The sequence below is a fragment of the Pinus tabuliformis genome, chromosome 6 (assembly GCF_031772625.1).
Source record: "Pinus tabuliformis cultivar Carrire ecotype Pingquan chromosome 6, CPIR1, whole genome shotgun sequence".
Lineage (NCBI taxonomy): Eukaryota > Viridiplantae > Streptophyta > Pinopsida > Pinales > Pinaceae > Pinus > Pinus tabuliformis.
Genome location: NC_142292.1, coordinates 619,684,470 through 619,705,161, shown reverse-complemented (window position 1 = coordinate 619,705,161; position 20,692 = coordinate 619,684,470). Strand labels below are relative to the sequence as shown.

Below are 20,692 nucleotides of genomic sequence, written 5' to 3'. Positions count from 1 at the left end.
CTGATAAATCAGGACTCGGATATGCTGGTGAAGCCTCAAACAAGAATGAAAATGCTTTAAACAAAGGAGATGTGAAGAAAGCAGAAAGAAATTGTGATGCTCCTAGTTCCAGCAAAGGCAAGGAGAAAAATCAAGGCTACAATAGAAGAAATCCTACTCCAAGTAGAAAACCAGCTCCAAGAAGAAATGTTGATGATGTCAAAGAGGCAAGAGGTACCAAAGTTCATTTTTTGGTTATTGTTATTCTTGTTCAAACTTTGGTTATTCATGAACAATGTATAATGTTTCAAGTGTCATAACATTGGGCATATGGCATGTGATTGTAACTTAACATGGGCTCTTACACAAGCTAGACCCATGCAAAAGAAGAAAGTTACACAAGTATGGAGAAGGAAGGAAATACATTCTGAAAGTCCTTCGAGCTCCCCAGCCAATCTAAGTTTCTTTTGAGAAGACTCTGCCAAAAGAAGACAATGCATACACTTAGGGGGAGCATGTATTTCTTGATCATTATTGCTGAACTATATTAACAGTCATTCTTCTCATGAATGGAAGAAAGGAATTGAAGTCCCTTGAAGATCTTTTATAGGGGAGAGATATGGAATTAAATCTGCCATAAGAGCAGAGAAGAAAAGGTTGTAGGATAGCTTGGATATGAAAAGATTGGAAATCTTGCCTAAGGCAGAGAGAAAGAGGATATCACATGATTGGAGTGCCTGAGCAGAGCAGTTGAAATTAAAGGGGAGTGTTGGAATATTAATTCCAACTGCGTGCAGTGTTGGCGGATGCGGACAGCTGGACAGCGATGACAGCATAGTCAGTTGCCGAATCTGCCATCGTGTAGTAGCAAACCATCCAGCAAAACCGCCATGAGGCTATCGGACCACTTTTGGTCAGCAAGTGGTTTTCGTACTAACGCGCCCGATGCAATAAGATTTTTCCATGCGTAAAATCTACCTTCTCCAAAACAACCATTCCATCGGGACATAACGTTCAGCAAGTAAGGAGCATCTGATATTGTTCCGGACCGTCCGGTCGCAAGGGAGGTTGTCCGCTATCAATTAACCCAAGCTGCGTACAAGCCTGCAGTTAATATTGCGTGGAGTAAAACAAACTTTTGGTTGACCGTCGTTCATCCCAGTAAAACAATTAATGCACTTTATTTGGGCTGGTAAAGTTTTTTAATTTTAATGTTTTTTATTATTACGGAAGTATGGGCGTAAAGACGTATGTAAGTTTTTATTTGAATGCATATGAATTGTATTTGATATCTTTTTATTATGGGTTGAATTTTGAAAAGAAATGGTGAAAAAACGCACATCTTGTTCAAACAAAAATAGACAGAGTCTATGGTTATTGAGATGCACAACAGTGCATAAGAAATGTGTTGTTCATTGCAATCAATGTTGCGCAGCGTGTAAGGAATGTTTTTACACACAACAGTGCGAATGTAAGTGCAGTGAGTGTGTTGTTTATTGAACTGAAAAAGGTAGCATCGTGATGGCAAGAAGGAGAAGCACGGCAGTGCAAATGTAAGTTGTGTGAAGACACAGCAGACAACAAGATTTTGTTGAGATGGGAAATACGTGCAGCAACGCGTGAGATGAAACAACATTGCAATATACAACAGTGTGAATATAGAGGAACAGGCCAGCATGGGAATTTTTTTTGTTGAAAGAAAACAGAGCAGGCCCTTTATATATTTTTCAGAATATGAAATTTCCATACGCAGCAGTGGAGAGGTAAGTTTTGTTGTTACTCGTTGAGATAAAATGAGAAGCAATTTGCAGCAGAGCATGAATGTAATATTTCGTTGAAAGAGAAATGTGTGGGATGCAGTAGCATATGTAATTTTTTTTTATTGCAATGTAAATGTGAAACTCACCGTAGTGAGAATGAAGAAATGTGTTTTTACACAGCAGTGAAAAGCTAAATCGTGAATGAAGCAAGAGGATTTTTTTTTTTACAGCAGTAAATGTAAATGAGATTTTTACACACATCAGTGTAAAATATCAGGAGGAGACAGAGTAATATTTTATTGTTGAAATGTTTTCTTGGTGAATCCCTCTGTTAAAGAGGAAGGTGCTCTTCAGCACAGTGTCTTGGTGAATCCCTCTGTTAAAGAGGAAGGTGCTCTTCAGCATAGTCTCTTGGTGAAATCCCTCTGGTTAAGAGGAAGATGCTCTTCAGCATAATCTCTGGTGAATCCCTCTGTGTTAGGAAGATGGTTTTTGTAACAGCAGTTTTGTCATCCCTTTGTTAAGAGGAAGACATTTTTTTGTAACAGGCAGTCATATTAATGAATGCAAAGTTTTTTTTGGGTGTAGAAAAACTTTGTTTCTCTGTGTCAAAAACAGTGTCCCTGTGTTAAAGATCTTGTGGAGAAAAACAGAGCATTGACTCTGTGTTCAGTTTATTTTGTTTTTGAGATTTTACCAGAAACATCCCTAACAGTGGTATCAAAGCTAGTCCAGGCTCTTTGAAGGTGTCAAAGAATTTGAAGGAAGATTTCTGGCTACAGCAGCTTCTCCAACAGAGTGAAGACTCAGTCACGAAATGATCCAGGTATTTCTCAATGTTTCTTGTGTAGCTGTGAAGAAACAGTCAGTGATTTTAAATACATAGTCAGGTATTTGAAGCATAGTTAAAAATGGCAAGGTCAAAGAAGAAAGTCTCCAATCCTCCTAAGGATGTGTCTCCCTCTACTACTAAAATAGAAGACAATCAATTTGCAAGCATTCTATTTGAGGCTCCAAGTTCAATGGGAACTTTTATATATGGGAAATAAAAATGAGGACTTTCTTAAAGTCTGAAGGGATTGAAATTTGGGAATGAGTGACTGATGATAGCAAGATGGATAGAGAATCCAAGGAGTACAATGCAAAAGCAGCAAAGACAATCTTGGATGGACTGCCTGATTCTGTAAAGAAGAATCTAGGAAAATATTCATCAGCAAAGGATATATGGGACAGACTTCATGACCTTCACACAAAGGGAGCACTGACCATGACCATCAGTCAAGAAGGAAATTCTGAACCCATCATAGAAGCTGAAAATGAGAAGGTTGATCTCATCAAGCTTCAAGTACAAGAAATGGATGAAGAGCTCGCCAAGCTTAAGAAGGAACTTGATCAAAGCAAAAGGAAGCATCATGAAGAAGTCATATCCATGACAAATCAATTGAATAAAGCAAAGAAGCAGGAAGATATCTTGTCAAGTCAACTTGAACAAAGGCACAAGAGAGTGAACAAACTTGTAGAAGAGATTGGACAATACAAGGTAGAGGTCTCCTCCCTTAAGTCTGAATTACAAGAAGCCAGGAAGCAGGCACAAGGAGCTGAAAAGAGAATGGAGAGCAATCAAGCAGAGAATGAATAAATCTCCAAAATGAAGTTAGATTTCATCTCCCTTAAAATAGTAGCAGCTGAAGCTACTCATAGCAAGGAAGAAACTAAGGAACAACTTGCAAAGAAGAATAATGAGTGTGAAAGATTGGAAGAAGAGATTGTCCTCCTCAGAAAAAAGGTTGAAGGGATGAACAAAATCATGAAGAGCTCTCAAGCCTTGGATGACATGCTCAGCTATCACAGATCTCCATCTGATAAATCAAGACTCGGGTATGCTGGTGAAGCCTCAAACAAGAATAAAAATGCTTTAAACAAAGGAGATGTGAAGAAAGCAGAAAGAAATTGTGATGCTCCTAGTTCCAGCAAAGAAAAGGAGAAAAATCAAGGCTACAATAGAAGAAATCCTACTCCAAGTAGAAAACCAGCTCCAAGAAGAAATGTTGATGATGTCAAAGAGGCAAGAGGCAATGGTTATCATCAAAGGATCTCAAGGCATAAAGGCTTCAGAAGTACATCAAGGAAACCTCTATCTCCCAGGTAGCAAAGTTCATTTTTTGGTTATTGTTATTCTTGTTCAAACTTTGGTCATATGTCAAAAGACTGTAGAGCATTTCATAGAGATAGATGTTATGGTCTCCAACGACCTCCAAGAAACAATTTTATAGGAAGAAATCATGAAATCTTATTCATGAACAATGTAGAATGTTTCAAGTGTCATAGCATTGGGCATATGGCACGTGATTGTAACTTAACATGGGCTCTTACACAAGCTAGACGCATGCCAAAGAAGAAAGTTACACAAGTATGGAGAAGGAAGGAAATACAGTCTGAAAGTCCTTCGAGCTCCCCGGCCAATCTAAGTTTCTTTTGAGAAGACTCTGCCAAAAGAAGACAATGCATACACTTAGGGGGAGCCTGTAATTCTTGATCATTATTGCTGAACTATATTAACAGTCATTCTTCTCATGAATGGGAGAAAGGAATTGAAGTCCCTTGAAGATCTTCTTATAGGGGAGAGATATGGAATTAAATCTCCCATAAGAGCAGAGAAGAAAAGGTTGCAGGATAGCTTGGAGATGCAAAGATTGGAAATCTTTCCTAAGGCAGAGAGAAAGAGGATATCACATGATTGGAGTGCCTGAGCAGAGCAGTTGAAATTAAAGGGGAGTGTTGGAATATTAATTCCAACTGTGTGCAGTGTTGGCGGACGCGGACAGTTTGACAGCAACGGTAGCACAGTCAGCTGCTGACTCCGCCATCGTGCAGTAGCAAACCATCCAGCAAAACTGTTGTGAGCCTATCATATCACTTTTGGTCAGCAAGTGGTTTTTGTACTAACGCACCCGATGCAATAAGATTTTGCCACGCGTAAAATGTACCTTCTCCAAAACAACCATTCCATCAAGACATAACGTTCAGCAAGTAAGCAACATCCGATATCGTTCTAGACTGCGATCGCAAGGGAGGTTGTCCGCCGTCGATTAACCCAAGCTGTGTATAAGCCTGGAGTTAATATTGCGTGGAGTAAAACAAACTTTTGGTTGACCGCCGTTCATCCCAGTAAAACAATTAATGCACTTTATTTGGGCTGGTAAAGTTTTTTAATTTTAATGTTTTTTATTATTACGGAAGTATGGGCGTAAAGACATATGTAAGTTTTTATTTGAATGCATATGAATTATATTCGATATGTGTTTATTATGGGTTGACTTTTGAAAAGCAATGGTGAAAAAATGCATAGCTTTTGCAAACAAAAATAGACAGAGTCTATGGTTATTGAGATGCATAGCAGTGCATAAGAAATGTGTTGTTCATTGTAATCAAAGTTGTGCAGTGTGTGAGAAATGTTTCTATGCACAGGAGTGCGAATGTAAGTGCAGTGAGCGTGTTGTTTATTGAACTGAAAAAGGCAGCAGCGTGATGGCACGAAGGAGAAGCATGGTAGTGCGAATGTAAGCAGTGTGAAGACACAACAGACAGCAAGATTTTTTTGAGATGGGAATTACGTGCAGCAGCGTGTGAGATGAAACAGCATTGCAATATACAGCAGTGTGAATATAGAGGAACAGGCCAACGTGGGAATTTTTTTTGTTGAAAGAAAACAGAGCAGCCCCTGTATATATTTTTGAGAATATGAAATTGCCATAAACAGGAGGGGACAGGTAAGTTTTGTTGTTACTCGTTGAGATGAAACGAGAAGGAATTTGTAGCAGAGCATGAATGTAATATTTTGTTGAAAGAGAAATGTGTGGGATGCAGTAGCATATGTAATTTTTTTTTATTGCAATGTAAATGTGAAACTCACTACTGTGAGAATGAAGAAATGTGTTTTTACACAGCAGTGAAAAGGGCAATCGTGAATGAAGCAAGAGGATTTTTTTTTACAGCAGTAAATGTAAATGAGATTTTTACACACAACAGTGTAAAATCTCAGGAGGAGACAGAGTAATATTTTGTTGTTGAAATGTTTTCTTGGTGAATCCCTCTGTTAAAGAGGAAGGTGCTCTTCAGCACAGTGTCTTGGTGAATCCCTCTGTTAAAGAGGAAGGTGCTCTTCAACATAGTCGCTTGGTGAAATCCCTCTGGTTAAGAGGAAGATGCTCTTCAGCATAATCTCTGGTGAATCCCTCTGTGTGAGGAAGATGGTTTTTGTAACAGCAGTTTTGTAATCCCTTTGTTAAGAGGAAGACCTTTTTTTTGTAACAGTCAGTCATATTGATGAATGCAAATTTTTTTTTGGGTGTAGAAAAACTCTGTTTCTCTGTGTCAAAAACAACGTCCCTGTGTTAAAGATCCTATGGAGAAAAATAGAGCATTGACTCTGTGTTCAGTTTATTTTGTTTTTGGGATTTTACCAGAAAAATCCCCAACAGTGTATAGAATGCAGTTGTACAACACTATTGCGTATGGAAAGCCTGAAAAACTCTCCGTACTTCTCATTTGGATCACCTTCTTTATTGTAGTTCTGTTCAGGGTTAAAATATTATCATCGTTTATTAATACCATGAACCTCTCTGCGTTTCTCATTTGAATAACTTGCTTCAACCTAGTACTATTCAGGGCGATTACACTAAAATCATATCAGAAATTAATAATATGGGTTATGCGGTGATAACTATTACACTTACATAGATGCTCCGTACATAAGAAGAGCAATGGCACTTCCTGTAAAGTCATGTAAGATAAACCAGACGTTGACGTTACTATACAGTTCAACTACAGTTTAACAGGAACTAGAATCTAAACATTCAATCTATACATCCAACTTGAAAACTATGACATTTATAATAACAAAAAAAAGAGAACAAACACAATATTGCGGACTATGGTAGCGTTGACGAACCTAAAATGCCAGCCCCTAGACGTACAAATTTATTCTTCGTTTCTATGTTCTGGAAACACGAAACTCTGTGTCTGCAGGATGGTTAAACTTAAAAGCGAAAAACGAGGGGGTGAAGATACTATAGTGTGGGGTGCATACTTATAGCGCTAGTGTAAATTTTACTTCCATTCGTTGAAGGGTTCCGGGAAGGTGATCTCTGTGGGACCCTGCACGTATATTGTCACCTATTCGACAACAGAGAAAAAGACGAGATGGTAGCATAAAAATATCACAAAGGCTGGGTAAATATTTGAGTACAGTAAGGTAAAAAAATGTAGATCCGCATCGATTTTGATATTCCACTGGGTTAGGTTCATCTGGTTTGGTTTGGTTTTGTTTAGACTAATTAGGTTTCAAATTTTCCCATGTCACGTCCCCATCCATATATCCATAAATTTTTTTTTAAAAGTTATACATATCAACTTACCTAAACATAACGCTCATATGACTTTCCAATCATTATACCCATAACCATGCCAATTCTATATGCCTACAAGTGCACTTTACCTTTATTTTTCAATTATCAAAACGTTTACATAAGCATGAGCAATTATTAAACATATACATAAGCCTGAGTGTCTTAATGTATATATGCACAACTGTTTACGGATATACATATTCGATCTGCCTTTCTATATACATACATCACAGAGTTAATATATCCCATACTTTGGATTTACTCTACCCATGACAATCTGCTCGAGATAATTTCCAATGGTTAATGGTGTGGACTTGATGTCCCGCCGCAGTGCCTGTTGACAACTCATCCTACCATAAAAGCGGCAGTACTTCCAGGGCAGGTGGCATGACCTGGTTTCACCAGCCACGTGATGCTTTGGGATTGCGGACTTTGGTTTTATCGCCACAGGCTCCCGCCTTACTTCGACGGCTCAGATCAAGTTTGGTGATCGGAGGGTTGGAAATTGTCAAGGGTTTTACTAAGACTTTTAAGTGAATTCAGTTTGTCATTGCCTTCATTTGATGCCGCGGCCTTTGCGGACCTGGTTCGATGTTCCTTCCACGGTTCGATACCAACTCCCTTGTGCTTCCAGACTGCAAACCTCCAGGGTTTGTCTTCCTGTTCAACATCGAATCCTCACAGGTAAATTTAGTTGACAGTCCTTGGTTAAGTTTTTGAAGTTTTGTTAACCCGGAGGTAACGCTTACAGTTTTCTCATAGTTTCCTTGTCGGGTTTGTATAGCTGCAACCTGCTACGCTGCAGATCAATCTATGGCATTCTCTCCAGCGGCGCATCTCACCGGCATTACACAGGTATGTTATGACTTTTCGTACCCTGCCCTGGTTTATAGTGATTAGAGGTTCTAGTCTAAAGCTGTTACATATAATTTGGTATGAATCTTTATTGTTTCAGCACAGATTCCTTGCTTCCATTGTCGGTTATTCCCTGTGGGAAACCCTTACAGCTGCCTTCGCTGCATACGACGGAGAATCCTCTCTTGCGATATTTACGCTTGTAGACAGCCTCCGGCTCTGTCGTGTATGTTCAATCTTTACTATTAATTATCAGGCCGTCCTGTAACAACTTGATATTGACTGTATGGTCCATATAATATTTGGGGTTTAAGATCAGAACCCGTCTTAGTTTTATGGGGCTTGACCCCCTTTTTGAATGTAATGATATATTTATATTTGGACAGTGCTCCGTCGAAGCTGCTAGTATTTGCAACAGTACATAGACATTAAGCCTCCGGGCATTTCCTGTGTTTTAATGGAATTTTCATTTTGGTTGCCGATTTTTCAAATAGATATGTGGGTTATATTTTACTATGGCATTACTTGCTCACACGCGCCCTCCGCCTCGGTGTTACTGGGTTATGTTGACAGTTTTCAGCTCACGCTCTCTGCAACTTCTAAGGTTGCATAATATCATTCTACATGATATGTCTCGGTGGCTGTTCAGCGTCTGAACTCTCAAGCCCTTTCCTTAAGGAATCCCGTGAGCTTTCATGCATAACTTTTTACAGTTCATCTGTTTAATATGAGGGTTTGTATTTTACATTTGCATGCATAGTTTTTTTTTTTTTTTTTTTTCACAGTTCATGTGTTACATACGAGGGTTTGTAATTTTATTTGCATGCATCGCCTTTCGGCCATACTAAGAATAATACCCATCACCGTGTGCATGCACAGGTTCTCTGCTATGATTAAATCATCTCTCACAGTTATTTACTTCAGTTCTCGGGTTGGCTTAAATGTTTCTTTTTCTGGGCTACATGCAATGTGTAACGTACATTTAACACCACTGTCTTGCCTGTACAACATCACACAGTTCTTTCACTTGTTTGTATTCCACCAGTGCACGGTTAAGACCTTGTCACAGGTTCTTTGTTGGAGTCTTTTTATGCAGTGAATACCGTGACCCGATAGTAAATATTTGGAAGAATATAACTATTCTTTGTTTTATAAGTTCGCCCGTTTAAGAATACTCTCTACACAGAGTCATTAAGTAGTTTTGCACAGGTTAATGTCTGTTTTTGTTATTAACTACTCCATTATTCGGGACTGTTTCCAACCGCAGTCGGCTTTTTAGCTCAGAGTGCTAAGTCTGGATGTTAATGATCTTTCCCAAATCTAGACTCGGGATTCAGTCTTTTGGTCTGCGATGTTATGTTCTAAATGCATTATTTTTCTGTCGAACGGAAGAACTCTGTTAATGGAAATGAATCGAGACGGTTACTTGTAACCAGTGCTCAGACTCAGGCTACCTACTCCTATACAGCCTTACACGAACTCTGTAACCTTTACTTGACCCGAGTATTATCCCCGTCTGTCCATTAACTAACAATTTTCTACCTCAAGTTCACAAGGTACATTCTTTTAACAGTATCTAGGAAAAACAACCGTCTTTTCCTATTCAAATTACTGCAACTTTAATGCATTTTCATTTTTTTCTATCAGGGACTACCAGTTTGGAACCGTACCTGATTTCCTCTGTCAGGAATGGTTTTTGTTCAAACAGAAGGTCACCTGAGCTTAATTTCTGCTCTCCTCCCAGCCAATGAGATCCATCCTTCAGACGGAGTTCTCCCCCCGAGCAATCCTGCAGGCCTCCAGCCCTCAACAGGAACAGTGCACTCCTTGTGCCAGGTTATCTGGTCCTCACCAGACTTAACCTCCCTGCTCTCCTTCTTCTTGGAGCAAGATTTTTGTTTTCTTTTTCCTCTGTCTGTCCCAACAGCACAGAATGCCTTAGCTAGGGCTTTTTCCCCCTTTTAGAGGGTAGTTCCATCAGTTATCACAACTGATCCTTTTCTTTAAGATTCACCTCTTAGAGGCTGCCAGCAATTCCAAGAAAATATTTAAATTAAATTATTCATTCAAAATTTGTTTGCCACAGTTTTGTTTAAAACATAACAACAACTGTATTAGTCTTTTACCACAGTAACTTTCAAATTTACATAAACCTGGGGTCATTACATCTCCCCCTCCTGAGATTGGACATCGTCCCGATGTCTATCTCCTGTAAACAGGTTTGGATAAGCCTCTCTAAGGAGTTCCTCATCTTCCCAAGTGGCCTCCTCTGGTCCATAGTGCTGCCACTGCACTTTAGCTTGGGAAATAACTCGTTTCCGCAGCTGCACTTCTCTCCGGTCGAGAATGGTCAGTGGTTCGACCAGAACCTCGCCTTCCGGCTCGACCTGCAAACAGAAACGGATTTAGTTATTTTTCATTTTATAAACAATGCTTATCCATAATAACCAGATTACTTCTTACCTGCACATTCTGCCATTGAATCACATGTTTAGGATCGTAAACGTATTGCTTTAATACGGTTACGTGAAACACATTGTGAATCCTAATATGGTTTGGTAGGGCAAGTTGATAGGCGACCGGTCCTACTTTGGCCAAGATCTGGAAAGGCCCAAAGTAACGAGGTGCTAGTTTGGCACATCCGCTCCACTGCAAGGTACTCCTTCTTGGTTGGATCCTCACAAATACATGATCCCCAACCTGGAATTCCTTAAATCTTCTTTTTTGATCAGCGAAACTTTTATGCCTGTCCTGAGCGGCTTTCAAGTTTGTACGCACCCTTTTTACTGTATTCTCCATTTCCTGTAACATATCAGGACCAATTCGCAACCTGTCTTCCGGTCCACCCCAGCTTGCGGGTGTGCGGTACTTCCGCCCATACATAACCTCAAAAGGACTCATCTGAGTTGAGGAATGGTACCCATTGTTGTATGCGAATTCGAATAAGTGGAGATAGTCCTCCCATTGAGTTGGCTTCATCATAACGCATGCTCTCAGCATGTCTTCCACAACTTGATTTACTCGTTCTGTTTGGCCATCTGTTTGGGGATGATAAGCTGTACTAAAATTCAGCTGTGTTCCCAGTTCCGCAAACAATGTCCTCCAAAAAGTTGATGTAAACTTGACATCCCGATCGGAGATAATCACTTTCGGCAGCCCATGCAATTTGAACACATGCTGCATGAAAATATGGGCAATTTGTACAGCCTTATATGTCGATTGCAAAGGTATGAAGTGTGCTGCCTTACTCAGCTTATCCACTACCACCATAATGGAATCATTATGCTTCTTGGTCTTGGGCAGTCCCGTTATAAAATCCATGGAGATAGTCTCCCACTTCCATTCTGGAATGGGTAGAGGTTGTAACAGCCCTGCTGGGTGCATGTGTTCCGCCTTAATTTGCTGACATTCTAGACAGCGTGCTAGATACTCAGCTATTTCTTTCTTCATTTTTGGCCAGTAGTATTCTTTGCGGAGTGTGGTAACCATTTTCTGGTAGCCCGGATGTCCCGCATAATGGATGGTATGAAATTCATCCAAAATCAGCTTCTTAATGCTGTCTTCTTTGGGCACATACAGCTTATTATTAAAGCACAACATATCAACATCATCTAGTTTGTACCCTTGTTGTAATTCCTTATCAGATTGCTGCTGTAATTTCTGTTTGATGTGCTGATAAACAGCATCTTGTTCAGCCGCTATTTTTATCTTTTCCAATAAGGTACTTTGCCACTTACTAACTGAAATTCTGCACACGCATTGCACCTTCCGACTTAATGCATCCGCTACTCGGTTCTCCTTACCCTTTAGATGCTTAATTTCAAAGTCGAACCCACTTAAGAAGTCAGCCCAGCGAGCTTGTCTTGTATTCAAGGTGGGTTGACTGAAGTAGTTCGTTAAACTGTGGTGGTCTGTTAATAACAGAAATTTTCTGCCCAAAAGGTAATGTCGCCACATTTTCAGGGCATGAATGACAGCAGCCAGCTCCATGTCGTAAGCAGAGTATTTCTGCTCATGCTCTTTCAACTTTCTAGATTCATAAGCAATGACTCTTCCTTCCTGCATCAGCACTCCTCCCACACCTTCTTTGCTTGCGTCCGTGCAGACTACATAATCCTTGTTAGGATCAGCGATACTTAATATAGGTGCAGTAGTAAGTAAGTGCTTGAGCTGCTCAAAGCTTTTCTGGCACTCTGAGGTCCACTTAAATATTCTTCCTTTCTTTTGCAAAGAGGTGATTGGGTATGCTACTCTCGAAAAGCCTTCGACAAATCTTCTATAATACCCTGCTAACCCCATAAAGGACCTAATGTCTGCCACGTCCTTTGGTATAGGCCACTCCATTATAGTTCTAATCTTCTCAGGATCCACTGCGATGCCCTCTTTAGTGATCACGTGGCCCAAATATTGTATCTCCTCCTTGTAAAAATCGCATTTACTGAACTTTGCATATAATTGATGTTCCCGCAAAGTTTGCAACACCAATCTAAGGTGTTCCTCATGTTCCTTCCTTGATTTGCTGTAAATCAGAATGTCATCTATGAATATCAGCACAAATTTGTCTAAAAATCGCTGAAACACACTGTTCATCAAACACATGAAAGTGGCAGGTGCATTTGTCAGCCCAAAAGGTAGCACCACGAACTCATAGTGCCCATACCGCGTTCTGAAGGCGGTCTTAGCGATATCTTCCTCTTTTATTCTGATCTGATGGTAACCAGATCGCAGATCAATTTTTGAAAATACCGTTGCCCCCTTCACCTGATCAAAGAGCTCGTCGATTCTAGGCAAAGGATATTTGTTTTTGATTGTAAGCTTATTTAGCTGGCGATAATCAATGCACATCCGAAAGGTTCCATCTTTCTTTTTGACGAACAGCACTGGGGCTCCCCAAGGCGACACGCTGGGACGGATGTAATTTTTATCTAACAGTTCTTGTAGATGCATCTTTAATTCTGTTAGTTCTGGCACACTCATACGATAGGGTGCCCGTGATACAGGTGCTGCCCCTGGAATTAGCTCAATAGTGAAATCCACATTCCGTTTTGGTGGTAATCCCGGCACTTCCTCGGGAAAAACATCTGCAAACTCCTTCACTATTGGAATGTTACCCAGCATGGCAGTTGTGTCTTTCTGATTTGCGTATCCCACCTGGATAGCGTAGATTTGGCATTTCTTCTTGATGCACTTAGCTAACTGGGTAGCCGTAATAGGTCAAATCTGCACAGGGTGTCTGATTCCTTGCAATTCCTGCTGATCTCCCAGGTCATCCTTATAATATATGGTCTTGGTCTTGCAGTTCACCAAGGACCAGTGTTTCTCCAACCAGTCCATCCCAATCAAAATATCATAGGAGCCCAACGGTAATACATTCAAATCTGCCACTATTGGCTGCCCTGCTAAGGTTAAGGCACAATTATTTACCTTGGCCAAGACTCGTCTCTTGGCTCCTATAACTAGTTGGACCAGCCACAGATTTTTGAATTTTTCAGCTTGCAGTTTACACTGTTCTACTATATTCGGACTAATATAACTTAAGGTAGCCCCTGGGTCTATAAGAACAGCTAAGGACAGGTTTGAGATTTTACCTTCGAATTCAATCATAGATGGCTGGTACTCCGCTTGACGGTCCTCCAGCGCCGCATTGATTCTGGGCACACTACGTGCCACGTCCCCAACCGTTGATGCCTCATGTATCTGAGATATTTGGTCTGTTCCTTTCCTCTGTGGGCAGTTTTTAACATAGTGGGGTCCTCCACAACCCCAACATTGCACTGGTGGTCTGGTCATCCCCTCACCATCTGATCTAACAGACTGCTCATTTGCCTTAGATTCGCTCATTGGTCTGGACCGGGGCGCGTTCCTTGCAGCAGGTCTGCTACTTAGTCCTTTACCAGTACTCTTATTTCCACTGCTGCGACTTCCTTTGCTGCTTCCAACCACCCGACCACTTCTTTTCTCATTCCATCTCTTGCTGGAAGTGTCCCCCTTCTGTTTACTCTGCTGGTAACAGATTCTCGCCTTACGGATGGCTTCATCCATGGTTCTAGGATTATCGAATTCAATCCTTTCCCTTATGTAGGAAGGTAGGCTGCTCACAAACCTCTGAACCTTGGCTTTTTCCTCCTTGATGTAAGGTACATAACGTAGCAGCGAGGTAAAACGATTAATGAACTCGTCCATGGTCTGCTGTCCCAGTCTTAAGTCGTGAAATTCTCTTGCCTTCTCATCATAGAAGCGCTCTGTCAGGTACCTCTCCTTGAAATACTTCTGGAACTTTTCCCATGTAATAGTTCGTTCGCTGACCCCTTTGACTATCTTGATTTCCTCCCACCACAAGGTTGCCTTGCCTTGTAGCTGGAAGATTGCCAATCTTGCTTTCAGGTTGTGGTCGTACTCATACAATTGAAAATACTTGTTCATATTGATCAACCAGGCTTCAGCAGCTTCCTCCTGCTCACCATCAAAATTTGGAGGTTTAATCTTTCAGAATTCTCCCTGCAATTCCACTTTCTAACGTTTTGATGTTTGCTGTTGAGGTGCATTATCAGAGTGATCCTCCTTATCTTCGGAATTTTCAGGTTCCATTTGATGATTTTGTTCTTCTGTTACCCTTTGTTGTTCTGCACTGGGGTTGGACAGGGGTGGGTTTTTCCTGTCTGACAGGCTCTTCAGAATCTTTTCCTGTTCAACTGTGAGACGTGCGTTGTCCTCTCGCAACCGTGCCATTTCCTTTTTCAATTCCTGGACAGCTTCCAGGATTGCAAGGTTAGTACTCCGTGACTCTGCATCCAATTGCACCCACAGTTCTGCATTCTCTTGAGGGTTACTGCCGGGTTCTTGTATTTTGTCTCCTTTCTGGTTTTAACTGTTGATTGTTGCAATTCTGTATATCAGTTCAAATAAACAGAACACAGTTAAGTACATTGTTAGCCTGCATGAGTTGCTTGGTGTACGCTTCTGCATACTAGATATGTTCTACCTGAGGCCACAGTGTTGAAACTGGGCTCTGATACCATTTGTCACGTCCCCATCCATATATCCATAAAAAAAAATTTAAAAGTTATACATATCAACTTACCTAAACATAACACTCATATGGCTTTCCAATCATTATACCCATAACCATGCCAATTCTATATGCCTACAAGTGCACTTTACCTTTATTTTTCAATTATCAAAACGTTTACATAAGCATGAGCAATTATTAAACATATACATAAGCCTGAGCGTCTTAATGTATATATGCACAACTGTTTACGGCTATACATATTTGATCTGCCTTTCTATATACATACATCACAGAGTTAATATATCCCATACTTTGGATTTACTCTACCCATGACAATCTGCTCGAGATAATTTCCAATGGTTAATGGTGTGGACTTGATGTCCCGCCGCAGTGCCTGTTGACAACTCATCCTACCATAAAAGCGGCAGTACTTCCAGGGCAGGTGGCATGACCTGGTTTCACCAGCCACGTGATGCTTTGGGATTGCGGACTTTGGTTTTATCGCCACAGGCTCCCGCCTTACTTCGACGGCTCAGATCAAGTTTGGTGATCGGAGGGTTAGAAATTGTCAAGGGTTTTACTAAGACTTTTAAGTGAATTCAGTTTGTCATTGCCTTCATTTGGTGCCGCGGCCTTTGCGGACCTGGTTCGATGTTCCTTCCACGGTTCGATACCAACTCCCTTGTGCTTCCAGACTGCAACCCTCCAGGGTTTGTCTTCCTGTTCAGCATCGAATCCTCGCAGGTAAATTTAGTTGACAGTCCTTGGTTAAGTTTTGAAGTTTTGTTAACCCGGAGGTAACGCTTACAGTTTTCTCATAGTTTCCTTGTCGGGTTTGTATAGCTGCAACCTGCTACGCTGCAGATCGATCTATGGCATTCTCTCCAGCGGCGCATCTCACCGGCATTACACAGGTATGTTATGACTTTTCGTACCCTGCCCTGGTTTATAGTGATTAGAGGTTTCAGTCTAAAGCTGTTACATATAATTTGGTATGAATCTTTATTGTTTCAGCACGGATTCCTTGCTTCCATTGTCGGTTATTCCCTGTGGGAAACCCTTACAGCTGCCTTCGCTGCATACGACGGAGAATCCTCTCTTGCGAGATTTACGCTTGTAGACAGCCTCCGGCTCTGTCGTGTATGTTCAATCTTTACTATTAATTATCAGGCCGTCCTGTAACAACTTGATATTGATTGTATGGTCCATATAATATTTGGGGTTTAAGATCAGAACCCGTCTTAGTTTTATGGGGCTTGACCCCCTTTTGAATGTAATGATATATTTATATTTGGACAGTGCTCCGTCGAAGCTGCTAGTATTTGCAACAGTACATAGACATTAAGCCTTCGGGCATTTCTTGTGTTTTAATGGAATTTTCATTTTGGTTGCTGATTTTGCAAATAGATATGTGGGTTATATTTTACTATGGCATTACTTGCTCACACGCGCCCTCCACCTCGGTGTTAGTGGGTTATGTTGACAGTTTTCAGCTCACGCTCTCTGCAACTTCTAAGGTTGCATAATATCATTCTACATGATATGTCTCGGTGGCTGTTCAACATCTGAACGCTCAAGCCCTTTCCTTAAGGAATACCGCGAGCTTTCATGCATAACTTTTTACAGTTCATCTGTTTAATATGAGGGTTTGTATTTTACATTTGCATGCATAGTTTTTTTTTTTTTCTTTTTCACAGTTCATGTGTTACATACGAGGGTTTGTAATTTTATTTGCATGCATCACCTTTCGGCCATACTAAGAATAATATCCATCACCGTGTGCATGCATAGGTTCTCTGCTATGATTGAATCATCTCTCACAGTTATTTACATCAGTTCTCGGGTTGGCTTAAATGTTTCTTTTTCTGGGCTACATGCAATGTGTAACGTACATTTAACACCACTGTCTTGCCTGTACAATATCACACAGTTCTTTCACTTGTTTGTATTCCACCAGTGCACGGTTAAGACCTTGTCACAGGTTCTTTGTTGGAGTCTTTTTGTGCAGTGAATACTGTGACCCGATAGTAAATATTTGGAAGAATATAACTATTCTTTGTTTTATAAGTTCGCCCGTTTAAGAATACTCCCTACACAGAGTCATTATGTAGTTTTGCACAGGTTAATGTCTGTTTTTGTTATTAACTACTCCATTATTCGGGATTGCTTCCAACCGCAGTCGGCTTTTTAGCTCAGAGTGCTAAGTCTGGATGTTAATGGTCTTTCCCAAATCTAGACTCGGGATTCAGTCTTTTGGTCTGCGATGTTATGTTCTAAATGCATTATTTTTCTGTCGAAGGGAAGAACTCTATTAATGGAAATGAATCGAGACGGTTACTTGTAACCAGTGCTCAGACTCAGGCTACCTACTCCTATACAGCCTTACACGAACTCTGTAACCTTTACTTGACCCGGGTATTATCCCCGTCTGTCCATTAACTAACAGTTTTCTACCTCAAGTTCACAAGGTACATTCTTTTAACAGTATCTAGGAAAAACAACAGTCTTTTCCTATTCAAATTACTGCAACTTTAATGCATTTTCATTTTTTTCTATCAGGGACTACCAGTTTGGAACCGTACCTGATTTCCTCTGTCAGGAATGGTTTTTGTTCAAACAGAAGGTCACCTGAGCTTAATTTCTGCTCTCCTCCCAGCCAATGAGATCCATCCTTCAAACGGAGTTCTCCCCCCGAGCAATCCTGCAGGCCTCCAGCCCTCAACAGGAACAGTGCACTCCTTGTGCCAGGTTATCTGGTCCTCACCAGACTTAACCTCCCTGCTCTCCTTCTTCTTGGAGCAAGATTTTTGTTTTCTTTTTCCTCTGTCTGTCCCAAAAGCACAGAATGCCTCAGTTAGGGCTTTTTCCCCCTTTTAGAGGGTAGTTCCATCAGTTATCACAACTGATCCTTTTCTTTAAGATTCACCTCTTAGAGGCTGCCAGCAATTCCAAGAAAATATTTAAATTAAATTATTCATTCAAAATTTGTTTGCCACAGTTTTGTTTAAAACATAACAACAACTGTATTAGTCTTTTACCACAGTAACTTTCAAATTTACATAAACCTGGGGTCATTACATCCCACCTAGAAGATTATGAAAATTTCCATATGATTTTGGTAAAATTAGGCAAATCTTTTTGTAAATATAGGTTACAGTAGTCAAGCTTTAAAATTTTGGGCGCCCATAGTTTTTGATATCGAGCTCTAAAATTTTGGTGGCTCATGGCTTTTGATGATACTAAATCCATTTACATTATCAAAAACACAACTAGAAAGCTTTAAAATTTAGGTGGCCATGAATTTTTTAATGTCAAATCCCAAAATTTTGGTGTCCAAGAGTTTTTGATGTCAAACTCCAAAATTTTGGTGGCCCAAAGTTTTCAATAATACTAAATCCATTTTTCACATAAAAACAATTAGAACACTCTAAAATTTTGGTGGCCAAGAGTTTATGATATCAAACTCCTCAATTTTACAAATGTCTAGGGTTTAGTGTCCTAGATTTTAGTTTATTTTCTAAGGTTTGATTTAGATTGGGAATGCCACTCACTGCTGCCTTTAGGAATGCTTTGATGGTTGTTGCCTTTTAATTTCCTGTGGCTTTTCTTTACGTCATTCTGCCTAGGTACACATAAGAATTATTTTCATTCAATTGGGAGTTAAAAAAATGTTTTCTATTCATTTTTATTATTTTAGTGCCCTTATGATGTATGGTTTTTTACCTTATAAGTTTCTAATCCCAATTAAAAAAATAGAAATCAATAAAATTAAGGTTTTGAGTACTATGATGTCCCCTATATTATAGTGTAAATAATAAAATTTATTGATGCTAAAAATAAGAAATATAGATCAAAAAATTTATTAGTTTACATTTAAATTTTTTGAAATAAAATTTATGTAGCTCAAATTAAGTATATATGTCTTCCCCATTCTTGATGAAATATCAATTTGACTTAAAATCTTAAAATAATCTACTTTAAATTTAAAATCATCATAACTATAAATTTTCTATGTCGTCCAATTATTTCAACATTATGCTACATTTAAATTAAATTGTTTACATACTATTTTTTTAGAACATAGCCTAAAACATTGAAATGTATTTTACTCGTGATATACAACTACCAAGTAAAACGGGTTATTATAAACACTCACCATAAAACTATTAAAAAGTATGTTATTATAAACCTAAAAGTTTACGTAGTCCTCTCATTATCTCGACAACAAATATTCCTAATCATAAAAATCATCCTTTCCTAAATCATAAAATCTAATTTTACTAAATCATAAAATCTAATTACCCTTTAAATATTGTACACGCAACACTCAAACAACAAGAAATGTAAAGCATGAAAGGATATAAAATTCTAAAATCACATAGTTCGTGTTCCCTGATGTCATTGTAAGGTAACGAGAGTGTAATTGAGCTCTTATCCGGGATTTATATCCAAGTTAAGGTGGTGAGAGAGTAAGTGAGCTCTTATATGGGAATTATAACTAACTTAGCTCTTATGTGGCTATACAAATTATAACTAATTTCTCTATTCTCCAAGGTAGGCGTGGGATTCAGGGTAGTGAGAAAGAAGGCGAGGTAGCATAGTTCACGGAATGGGTAGGGTAATAACCCAGAATATTTGATTTGCGTCACCCCCGTATTTTGAGAAAATAGTTATGGGATAATAAAGAATAATATAAGAATATGCTTATGAAATTAAGGAGTCCACCTTAAAGATGTAAATAATATCAATGGTAATATATAGTATATTTTATTATATTTCATTCTGAATCAGTTTTATGTTACCATCATGTTACCCACAAACAAAGTAAAAGCTATTCCATAAACAGTCGTAAAAGCTATTACACAAACAATTTTTCATGTGATACGTACTATGATAAATGTAATTGATATATTATATCAATTATATTAACAAATTTGGTTGAAATATTGATAGATATTAATGGTATAAATTTAATAATAATTATTATATTATTATATCCATAATAATAAAATAATATTATAATATTAATGAAATAATTATAATAATTATAATTACAATTTATAATAATAATTATTATATTATAATAATATGATAATATTATTTATATCAATATAAACCCAATGCATTATAAACCCATGTAATAATATTAAATCTAAAGGATTAATATTATCAATCTAACCGATTATTATAAAAAATCTAAGAGATTAATAAATCCAATAGTCTAATATTAAAAAATCAAGAGATTAATATTGAGAACACAAGGTATTAATATTATAAACTAAAGGGAATATTAATATTATACATATTCATGGTAAACCCAAACATGAATATTAAACACTAGGATTAATATATTTAAATGTTGATAATATAAACTTTAATATTAATAGGATTAATATTATAAACCCTTTAATTTTGTAAATATGATTCATAAAAGCCTAGAAATATATTAAAAAACAATTTAGATGATTTGAAAGATTTGAAAGAATCTTTTCATAAAATTTTCAAGAATGTTTCCATGAAATTTTGTGTTTATTTATTTTTCTATTTTCAAACAATTCAATAATTTAATTTCCTAAAATAGTAAATAATATTATTATAATAGTAAATATTTGCATGTTATAGAAATTAATTTTTTAATTTGAATTGAAGTTATCAAATTTTGACTTATTAATTATAAT

General features: G+C 38.6%; 3 protein-coding genes across 3 annotated transcripts; 1 reads left to right on the top strand and 2 right to left on the bottom strand.

The window, feature by feature from the left end:
• Positions 1 to 9,714: 9,714 nt before the first annotated feature.
• LOC149260108 (uncharacterized) lies at positions 9,715 to 13,120 on the bottom strand. The gene is made up of 5 exons (XM_089456670.1): positions 12,749 to 13,120; positions 11,958 to 12,118; positions 11,410 to 11,750; positions 10,466 to 11,040; positions 9,715 to 9,960 (listed from the first exon to the last, which is right to left on the bottom strand). The coding sequence occupies exons 1-5, from the start codon at positions 13,118 to 13,120 to the stop codon at positions 9,715 to 9,717; spliced, it is 1,695 nt and encodes a 564-aa protein (XP_089312796.1).
• A 96-nt stretch (positions 13,121 to 13,216) lies between these two features.
• Positions 13,217 to 15,021, bottom strand: LOC149260107 (uncharacterized). The gene is made up of 4 exons (XM_089456660.1): positions 14,985 to 15,021; positions 14,615 to 14,787; positions 13,829 to 14,455; positions 13,217 to 13,726 (listed from the first exon to the last, which is right to left on the bottom strand). Exons 1-4 carry the CDS (start codon positions 15,019 to 15,021, stop codon positions 13,217 to 13,219), a joined length of 1,347 nt encoding a protein of 448 aa, XP_089312786.1.
• A 440-nt stretch (positions 15,022 to 15,461) lies between these two features.
• Positions 15,462 to 16,344, top strand: LOC149260106 (uncharacterized). Its single transcript, XM_089456655.1, has 4 exons — positions 15,462 to 15,555; positions 15,618 to 15,758; positions 15,858 to 15,928; positions 16,029 to 16,344. Exons 1-4 carry the CDS (start codon positions 15,462 to 15,464, stop codon positions 16,194 to 16,196), a joined length of 474 nt encoding a protein of 157 aa, XP_089312781.1. The 3' UTR covers positions 16,197 to 16,344.
• Positions 16,345 to 20,692: the final 4,348 nt, after the last annotated feature.